The sequence below is a fragment of the Lactuca sativa genome, chromosome 6, assembly GCF_002870075.4.
Source record: "Lactuca sativa cultivar Salinas chromosome 6, Lsat_Salinas_v11, whole genome shotgun sequence".
Taxonomy (NCBI): Eukaryota; Viridiplantae; Streptophyta; class Magnoliopsida; order Asterales; family Asteraceae; genus Lactuca; species Lactuca sativa.
In genome coordinates this window covers 85627816-85639091 of record NC_056628.2, presented here as the reverse complement: position 1 = coordinate 85639091, position 11276 = coordinate 85627816, and the positions used below count along the sequence as shown (strand labels likewise).

The 11276-nt window shown below is 33.8% G+C and overlaps 1 protein-coding gene and 1 pseudogene across 1 annotated transcript; both read right to left on the bottom strand.

The window, feature by feature from the left end:
- Positions 1–474: 474 nt before the first annotated feature.
- Positions 475–2156, bottom strand: LOC111883687 (protein CANDIDATE G-PROTEIN COUPLED RECEPTOR 7-like; annotated as a pseudogene).
- A 5169-nt stretch (positions 2157–7325) lies between these two features.
- Positions 7326–9222, bottom strand: LOC111886080 (auxin-induced protein PCNT115). Its single transcript, XM_023882351.3, has 5 exons — positions 8773–9222; positions 8469–8675; positions 8147–8319; positions 7961–8063; positions 7326–7889 (listed from the first exon to the last, which is right to left on the bottom strand). Exons 1-5 carry the CDS (start codon positions 8983–8985, stop codon positions 7557–7559), a joined length of 1029 nt encoding a protein of 342 aa, XP_023738119.1. The 5' UTR covers positions 8986–9222; the 3' UTR covers positions 7326–7556.
- Between the last annotated feature and the right edge of the window lie 2054 nt (positions 9223–11276).

Sequence of the window (11276 nt, the reverse complement as noted above, 5' to 3'; positions counted from 1 at the left end):
ATTGTTTTACACATTTAGCCATTGAGTCCCTTAAATATTTTTGGTGCTTTATGAGGGAATAAACTTTGTTGTGACCTGTATTTTTAGTCCCTTTACCCTATATTAGCCGGTTTTATGTTCCACATATGCATTTCCTGATTTAAAAGTCAAAACACCATTTGTTCCTGTCTTAAAATCCATTAAAAAATAAAAAGCGGAGACTCACCCTGAAAATCACCCCCACCTCCCAAGAACAACAAATCCATTTATGGAACTAACTCCGGTTTAATTTAGTCATAGTAGTTATCTGCTCGGCGTTAATGGTGTTTTAGGTACTCTCTACTTCATGAGCAGACTGAAGAAGATTTACTTTGTTAAATTCTCTTGTTACAAACCTGATGGCGAAAGGCAAGTGAAGGTTCGTTTCATTTACTTAGATTCAACTTCAATTTTGAATTTGTAGTAACACCCAAATGGTTGTTTGTGAATAAAAAATTATCTAATCACTAACACATACAACTGCTTAAAAAGAGTCAGGTTCGCCAAATTCGTTGCGGCTTTTCCATCTGTCTTCGAGATCTCCCTCAATAAACTAATCAACCAGAAGATAGGAAGAAGAATGGTGCAACAACAGATGAGACTACCAAGAAGAACAATTGGTTCCATGTTACCTAATTCATAATGAATAGACCAATTTCCCCAATTACTATAGAAGCTATGTTTGCTAAAACCTGAAGTGGTATCACAATCATTAGAACTTTCATCTCCTTATCTTGTAAGAATGGTTTCAAAAACGACCATCCATTACCGATCAACATGATCACAGTGAACAAAAGCACTGTCTACAAGAACTGAAACGTGTAAAATAGTACATCCCATCCATGCATTGTACCTGTAATTTTTATCATATGTTTCTCCTCCGCCGCACATAATAAGTTGAGTGATTTCACGATTAGCAACACGGCCATCAGGAAATGGAGCCGATGAACAGATCCTATGTTGTTAAAGCATTCGAGAACCCAAAGAATTAGGAAACCGATGTAAACGATAGAGAAAAGGAAGTAAAAGGATGGGAGACTTCTAGCTTTTACATTGATTTCATCATCTCTGAAGAGTCGATGAAGTATCCAAAGACAAATAGCCAAAATTGATATCCTAAATAGTCAACATTAGCTTCCAATTTGATTCCCATTCATTGTAAATGGTCTAATTCAAAGTCAAATGAGGAAATTTTCAAAGTAATAAGTTAAAGTAAATTTGTTTGTTGATGTGGCAAAGAAGTTACCGGCTTACCCCTTCATTTCTTCAAAAGGGACCAATTTGATACAACAAAAATAAGTTTATTCCCTCATAAAGCACGAAAAATACTTAAGGGACTCAATGGCTAAATGTGAAAAACATCAGAAGGCTAATGCATTATTTTCCCTTATACTTATTAATGAAGTTGTCCTATCAGATCCGTTTTGCTTACGGCCCTCTTTCAAACAAGGAAGCGGTGGATGAGAGTGGACACCCATTCAAACACCATTTTATAGAAAAGTTTCCTTATACCCCCTTATAGTTCGACTTCGTGAATGAGGCATACAAGCGATCCGATTGACTTAATCTTCTATATATATATATATATATATATATATATATATATATATATATATATATATATATATATATATATATATATATATATATATATATATATATATATATATATATATATATATATATATATATAAGTGTATTTTAAAACTTTTCAAAATACTAGATTTACATTAAATTTTTGAGATTAAGATATTAATTTAATTTAAATAAAAACCAATTATGTATTTAATATTTATCTTTTTAATTAGTCAACTAAATGTAATTAAAACATAAGGATAATTCACAAGTTGAAGATAATGATATCTTATTACCAAGATAATTACTCAGTTATATATATAATTAAAACATTGTCTAAAGTAATTATCATAATCAATTTATGAATTAAGCAAAAATGATTTTAGTTGATCTAAGGGTCCACTACGGCAATATGGACAATTGCCACACCGTGGTCGAACGGAAAAGGACGCGGATTTGAAGATCACCACACTGTGGATGAAGAACACCACGTCGTGGTGACGCAATAGAATGACGACTCTGTTTTTCTCCTTCGGGTTTTGTTTAAGTTCAAGAATGTACATTTAATTGTTAGACAATCATATCGCTCTGATACCACTGATGGATTTTACATGTATTAAAGTGGATAAATCCTTAACACTTAAGGGTGCATGCAACCTAAAGATCAAAGTCATAACACTATTGATGTAACATTCTATTGAACAACCAGAACCTTCTAACCCTAGGTAATTTCGAAAATTGTAGATGAAAAACCATACCTTTTGATTGTTGTAGTAAACAGTCAAGAACCATTTCTTTAATAACTTGGAAGCTAGAACCACAAGTGTCGTGCCTCTGATGGTTCACACCCAACACTAGCAAGAAGAAGCTTTTAGAGAGGAGAGGAGATATGAGATTTTCGGCTATATCTAGAGTAGGGGGAGTGGCCGAAATTTTAAGCTAAAGGGGTCCGTTTATAGTGTAACTTGGAAACCTCATATAACCCTAAATGAATAAAATAATATTTATTCAAATTGGTAATTATCCAGCTTCCTATTTATCTGGAAGAAATATTCCAAATACCCTGGAATACCCTAGAATCCGCCCACCTCCCTCTAAGGAAGGTTCTGGACTCTTTCTTGTTCAACTATTAAACAATTTCACTTTAACCCTTACAATTTTTAACTAATACAATTAATCCCAAAGTTAATCTAATTAATTCCTGGTTAATTATTAATTAAATATTACTATTTCTAATTAATATATTAGTTCCATAACATATTAATAAATTTATTTATTGCTATTTATTAATCATATAATAAATCCATAAACCAGTCTCTCTCTCTAAAAGTCATCCTATTCAATTACTAAGTTTGAGGGCAACCCAAAAGGACTTTGATAATCATTCAAGATTATACTAATTCAGTTATTGGCTTAGACGCCTAATCCAACAGGCACCACGTGGCATGTTCGGGGGCCGCCTTCCTCTGAGAGACATGTCGATGTGGCTCCATGAGATTGCGACACATGGAACCGTAAGAAGGTGACACGTAGCACCTTCTAGAAGAGATGTATGTGGACCACCAATATCACGACACGTGTCACGAACCGAGAGGAGCGACGTTGCAAAAGCGCACAACGCGCACCCCAGATGCACGACGCACACTTGGAAAAATCACATATAAATAGTCAGTATCTTATAAGCTCCTCACCTATTACCCCTAGAGTCTATCTCTCTCTCTCTCTCTCTCTATAGTTCTTCGGTTTTAGCCATTTTCCTTCGTTTTTGACCTACAACGAAGCCCTATGACACCCCTGAGCACTCATCTGAGTAGCAGTTCCCGAGTCAGTATTCTGCCCGCGCGGATCCTAGTTCTCATCAATAGTACTATGTAAGTGAGCCACACTTACTCTTCTTTCGTATAATCTATGATTATAGTTATAAGTCGTTACTAGATTTATCAACAATTCCAAGTCATTATACTAATTGATCTACTTACGGGAGAGGTGATTAGAATGGTCATGCCATCTTGGTTGTTGGATTTTAGAAAGGCTATCCGCCGAAATGATCCTGCCTCCCGACTCTCCTACCTAGTTGATCCTTACTTGATAGATCTCGATGTAGACTTTAGGATTGTTGAGGAATCTAATTCCTTAGGACAATAAGTTCCATGAAATATGAAAATTGGACTATGACTTAGCATTATGTACATCTAGATCTTTTAGAAAAAGGTGTAATGTGAAGCTCTGCCCGATTCACCAATCACCAGACATTTTGTCAAGTGAATGCATAGTTACCTTCATCTTACACATATATATGAAGTGTTTAGATCATTACATGCTTTATGTGCTTATTATCTCTGCCGATAATGTTATGTGTTAGATAAAATAATATGAGATGATATTTAATTGATTTAATCATATAAGTATTGTACACTTATAAATATGTGTTGGGTAGTAATAGAAGATGATACATAGGTGATGATAGATAGGTAATGATAAATAGGCTATGATATATAGGAGATGACGAGGAGATGCCCTGACCTTGACTTGCAATGGTGCAATGTAGTCATCTACCAGATTACAGATGACGACCATAAACTAATCTAAACAGTCCATTGGAAACACCGACAGGCTCGTAACGGATTACGAGTTCAGGCGATGTAGAAAATACGTATTCGTGTGATGATAATCTAAACCATTTATTGCCACATTATGGGAAAATCCCCAAAACAATATTGTTTATGCGATGTAGGCAATGACCCTTAGGATAAATCCTTAGGGAAGAATAAGTAAAGAAAACGGGGATGGGTAATTGGGGTAACTGTTTGATAATAAAACATATTAACTATATTATTTTGGGTTGAAAACCCTATGTACTCACCAGGTTTCCCAACCTGACCCACTCATTTTCTTTGTATCATTGGAAGCAGTACAAAAATATTGATGTTCAGACCTGTTGAGAGATTCGAGGAAAAATAGGCTATAGAATAAAAGAAGGTGTAAGACCTACGTTTATGCTTATGTTTTCTATTAGTTATAACATCCCAAGATTTTATAATATTAATGAAAAACATTTCTTCGAAAATACTCTACGGTACTAAATTCCACATCTCATAAATAAACTTTGTTTTAAAGCTTAACCAAAACATTTTAAAATGATCGTAAATTTGAGGATGTCACACAAGATAAAACTGAACAACAAATATTCTTTATAATAGGAGACTAACAGAAAGGCTACTTAGATAATCCTAGATGATTCTTCATAAACCAGATTTTTCTCAACATGATTAACCACCATGATGTTGCATAGATATATGCAACACATGATGAAGCTCAAAATGACAAATTGATGACGATGTCATCATATGTTGTGGAGGAAGATGATAATGTAATGTTATGTATTCAATAAGATATTGCTTAAATAGTCATGGCAGAACGCCATACATTAAAAAAATAAGGTTATAAAATTAGATCTCATAGGATGATCAAAAAAGAAAACTCTCAAAATCTGGAATTGTGGTCAACAAAATCAAAGAAAATGTAAGCGATGAACATGATTAAATGTTCTTCTAAAAAAATGTAAAAGAATGTTGAAAATGAAAGGGGAAAATGGTTGAAGAGAGTAAAGGTTATGAAATGAGTTGTCAATATACTCAAAGAGAATGTAATGGTGAGCATGATTAAATGTTCTTCTAATAACGGAGCAAAACAAAGATGAAAATAAAAGAAAAAAACTAGTTGAAGAGAATAAATGATATAAAATGAGATCTTATGATACGATGAAATGATAATTTCATAAGAATGAGTTAGATTCAATAAAATGTGTTCTTCATTGGAAAGTAGATGTATAACCTTCTTTGTTGAGGACATTACCAACATAGATCGATCATGAAGGATTTCTGTGAAATCATTATATATCATGTGTTTACTTGATCTTGTTGTCCGAATATTGCCTAAATTAGAAGATCTTCATAAAGGATGGAGCAATAACAAAGAGTTATAGATATGGATATCTTAAACAATATGTTTTCATGAACAAGGACCAATAGCAAAGTCTTTTTATAACTTAAAATGTAGTGTTTGATGTTAATAAATATGACTTTTACATATCTTATAAGTTTCTTAGTGAGGTATGAGACTTGACGTTATAATGACGATTGGCGATCTCATTATTCATTTAGCTTGAAAGTGTATATATTTAAATTTGAATTAAATTATATTCATTGGAAGTGGTTGAAGAATTTTTGTTTGAAATACAAAATAGATAGCATATAGATGAATAGACTGTATGATGTTATAGCAGTTTCGCTCAAATTCAGAGAATTGCATTCTCTTTTATTAAGATATAAGGGAGTTATGTTGTGTAGAAGGCGGGATAAGGAAGGTGTCGATGGTATTGCCAAGAACACGATTCCAACAGACGAGGTACTACCCAAAGTATAGGTTGAGTGGACGCTCCCGATTTCTTTTCTCTTATCACAACTTGTACCTTCTTCTTCTATATTTGTACCATATTGTGTAGGATAAGAGTGATGATTTCTATGAGAGAGAGAGAGAGAGAGAGAGAGAGAGAGAGAGAGAGAGAGAGAGAGAGAGCATATGTGACATGTGAGTTAAGAGGGCGGGAGGAAGGGATGGACTTCATGTAGCTTAAGGGTGATGAAACAAGTTTTAAGTATGTTGTTGTATTCATGTTTAGCGAGATTGCAAAGATTACCTATCGTGTGTAAGACGATAAGATCACTAGGTTCTTCATTTGAATTTAAAATGATACCACTGAACTACTTTCAACTTGTATACAGGTTTGAGATTCTTCATAGTTGTGTAACGTATGCACAACTATACGTTAGGTAAAGGTTGGATGTGGGTTGCAACGTATGCACACGTATGGTCGTAAGTCATGGTTTATGGGAGTAGCATGTGTAAGTACACTTTATACCTTGCATATACATGATATAGGGATAGAAGCTTTTTAGATTTATTGGAATGAGACACGTAAGTACACTTTATACCTTGCACGTACATGGTTGGGGAATATAAGCCTTTTATTTTGATGAGTGTGGGTGGTCAATCTCAAAGAAATTTTTACATTAAAATTCCATGTTTAATAAAAAAAAATATGGTTATAATATAAATAATAAATATGTATACATAATATTACGGTTAAAATATAAAAAAAATTGTATTTTTTTAAATGTAATATATATATATATATATATATATATATATATATATATATATATGATTTCAAATGTAAAGAAAATATTTATACAGTTTGAAATGAAAAATGATCAATATTTAACAAAATTAACTAAAAAAATATATTCAATTTGTAACAAAAAGATGAAATTTTAAAATTAAGAAAATAATAATAAGTAAAAACTTAATTTCAAAATTAAAAAGTAAAGTAACTTAGTTTCTTTTATGATATTTTTTTTCTTTATTTTTGACACTCATCATGTCACTTCAATGTCATATAACCAAATGTCACCAAAGACTATTATTATGTAACAAATGACAGCTAAATGGTAACATTGCAAAAATTAGAAATTTTATTACCAAATTGTAAAAAAAATAACATATTGTCAAAATTTCATGAAATGATAGTAACTTTTATACCATTTACCAATTAATTTAAGCACAAAAGAAAGAAAGGTCAAATCTAATTGTTGTGGTTTTCCAGTTTTAATCATACAATTTACATGTGTGGGTTAATGCAAATGTTACTATCCCCATTAGCAATCAAAAAGTACGCAAACCTTCTCCTCAAATAAACTCGAAACCAAGTGTTCACAATGTCACCTAAGCAAAAAAAGGTGATGTCATGAACTAAAACACTTGAACCCAAAACCTCACAGATTCTCACATAATGAGACTCGAACCAAAGTACAATTGGATTACAAACACAAACAGACTCATAAAATACCATCACAACAAAAAACACTCCAAACAACATTATTAGACACATATTTGTCTTCCTCTTATTCCGATTTCCATGAGGACAAAGGTGGAGTATCCGAGTTTGTATAACTATGAACCAAAACAAAGTCAGGCATTCTAGCACCCTTGAATGATATAGACTGAAGCTCAGCCAAATCCTCAGCTGTGAGTTTAACTGCAAGGGCTCCAAGGTTTTGGTTCAAATTTTCAATCTTGGTTGTACCCGGGATGGGACCCACATCATCACCTTGGTGCAGGACCCAAGATAGTGCCAACTGTGACAGGGTGCACCCCTTTCTTTGTGCCATTTCACCAATTCGCTCAAATAGGACCTTATTGTGGTCAAAGTTCTCTCCTTGGATCCTTGGTAAAATCTATAAAAATTGCAAAGAATATCATATATAAATGAAATTATATAGAATTGCAATATGCTGTAAACACAAACCTTTCTAAAGTCGTTATCTGCCAAATTGTCCACTAACTTTGGACCTGTTGCAAAGAACCCACAACCCAAAGGAGCAAAAGGAACAATTCCAATTCCCAATTCTCTGTAAAGAAAGAGATAGACAAATTACATTACACTGGCTGTTGATTTCAGAAGAATGTTATTAAGAAAGAGCTCATGGCTTACCTGCAGGTAGGAATGACTTCTTCTTCTGCATCTCTAGTCCACAAAGACCACTCCAGCTGTACAGCTGTTATTGGATGAACAGCGTGTGCTCTTCTGATGGTTGCAGGTCCGGCTTCTGATAGACCAATGTATTTTATTTTTCCTTCTTCAACCAGTTTCTTTAGTTCTCCCATCTATGAACAGAATTCAACATCATCACTAAGTTGTAACACAAATATTTTAATTAAGGGATGAACTGTGATTACTAGAGCATATATATAGGTGAATGTGACATAAGAATAAGCTAATGCTTGTATAGAAAGAAATGAAACGAGAGACGAACTGTGATTTCAATAGGGACAGTTGTATCGATGCGATGAACATAGTAAAGATCAATGTAATCAACATCAAGCCTCTTCAAGCTAGCTTCACAACAAGCCCTCACGTACTCAGGTTCCCCGTGGACTTCTGATTGACCGATTGTTTCCCCAAATTTGATCCCAAATTTCGTGGCTAATTGAACATCCTCTCTCTTCACTCCTTTCAAAGCCTGTACCAATCACGAATTCACACACAGAAATCAGTCAAATTGGTACTCTAATCACACTGAACGTATGAAGCACAATAAACAGCAACAATCGAATGACCTTGCCGACGAGGATTTCGTTAGTGTGAGGTCCGTAGACGTCGGAGGTGTCGAGGTGAGTCACGCCGGAGTTAATGGCGTGATGGATGACTTTGATCATGTCTTCTTCAGGTTTGGCAGGTCCATAGCCATGAGACATGCCCATACATCCTAGTCCGATAGCTGAAACCTCAAGCCCCTGTGATCCGAGCTTAATTCTTCTGACACCTGACATTTTCTCCCTTCTTTTTGGTTGATTCAAACCCTAAATCGATGTATAATTTTATGAAATTGAAACAAAGTCAAGTCGAGCGAAACTGATCAGGCATCTATCGTGATGCTCAGTACGAGAGATCCAATTTTATATTTCACAGAGTTGACTGATTGGTATGTGACAAAAGCTTGGACCATTCACAAATTGAATTATTGAAAGCAAGAGCAAGTGGAAATGAGAAAGGAAAAGGAAAAGAACAAAAAAAAAAAAAAAAAGTGGAAGTGGAACTGTGGAAAAGGAAGAAAAAATATTCAATAAAAAGCGGCCACGAACACAAGTCAAATAGAATACAGTCTCTTCGAAACCAAGAGGCAAACGGACAAAGTAGATATCTCGAGTTCTTTTTAAAGTTTAATATCTACTTCGAGTTCTTTTTCACTCTCCTCCGAGTTCAATTCAAAAAGAGAAAAAAAAATGGATGGAAATGAGAGGAAAGTAGGAGAAATCGGTGTTTCCGAGTTTATTAAAATAAGGAAATGAAAGGAAATTGAATGATCACTTTCCCTTCTAACTTTTCTTTCGATTTTGGAGAATTTGGAAAGAAAGAACAAAATGTTTAACTTTATTTCCATTTCTCTCCAACTCGGGAACACAAAAGACAAATTTTTTTTCCTTACTTTTTTCTTCTTTTCTTTGCTACAACTCGGGAGCGGAGTGTTTAAGTTTTAATCGTTTAATTTTAGTTTTATTTTAGTCTCATAAAGTATCCATATATAAAAATTTTCATTTTCTTTGAATTAGCATGACTCAAAAATAAATTATTAGGACCATGACATGACAAGGTTACTTAAACAATTTTATCACTAATGATTAAAAACTAAGGTTATTCAGTATCTTCACCGGTGAAAAGGTAATGAAAAACAAGTCACATCATCATCTAATGACTTTATTACTTTGTAGAAATAGTATTCACTAGTGAACAAAAAAAAAGAAATAGGTAAAAGAAGAGAGATAGAAAGAATGATATCTGTGAAAATTCATGACAAACACTTCAGTTCACATTTATTAGGATGCGAAAATGGTGTTCATGGTGAAAATCCCTCAACATCACCCTCCACATTGCTTCTTATGAGTGAAATTGCTACCATACTAGGTAGCCTAAGGATGGAAACATGGAATTTATAGGACCAGTGAACTCGATTTCCATGTTTATGCTCATCTCCAACCCCACATAATCCTTGAGAGGTATAGAATGTGTATGGGAAATCATAATCTCAAAAATGGTAATTATCGACCTCCTTTGATTATCCATATATGATAAGATATTCTAGAAATTCTAGAATAATCTTTACATATATCATCAATTTTGTCCACCACCCTTCTGAGGAAGGTTCTAGACTCTTTTGCTCAACTATTGAACAATTATGTTTTTACTCCCTGCACTTTTAGTTAATTCTTTTAATCCCAAAATGAATTCCAAATTAATTTCTAATTAAATATTAATCAATAATATGATTACTAATTAATATATTATTTCCATAACACATATGTAAATCATTTATTCCAAATTAATCAAATTAATAAATTCTTCCTCTTCCTCAATTAATCATCTCGTCTAGTTGCAAGTGTGAAGGCAACCCAAAAGGACCATATGACACTGTCAATTCAACTACATACCAATTATAGTTATGAGCTTAGACACCTAATCTTACAGAAGGTTATGTGAGCGTTCCAGATAGTCTATAGGTCGGTGCGACATTCCAGTCAGGCTGAAAGCTCTACGTGCATGTTGTTTGTTGTTATGTTTATGTGGTGGTACTTTGGGGGAAACTCACTAAGCGTTGGCTTATAGTTTTGGGTTATGTTTTAGGTACTTTGGATGACCGCAGAAAGGCGAAGGCGTGACTGTATACATCCTCTTTTTTATGACTTATGATTTTGGGAGACTCTGATGTTTGAAATGTTTTGAAAACTATGTGTTGGGTTGAAGATTTGTTTAAGTATTGCGTCATTGGGCTCGGCTATTTGTCCAATTGTTTTGTACTCCGATTTGGGCCTGTCCAACCGTGAGCCTGTTAGGTTTATTATATAACAATATGCTTGCATGCATATTAGGTTAACGATCTAGAATACAAGATAGAGAATTACGATAGCTTTAATATTCTTCATCGTTCCTGTAAACCTTTTAACCCTCTACAGTTGATGTTCTTGATCGAGCTCTTCTGAGGGTTGTTTTATAATCATTCGACACGTTTGATTCATTCTTGAGTTGTTTATTGCTTTCGTGTTCTTGCCGTTTAATCTTTATTTTA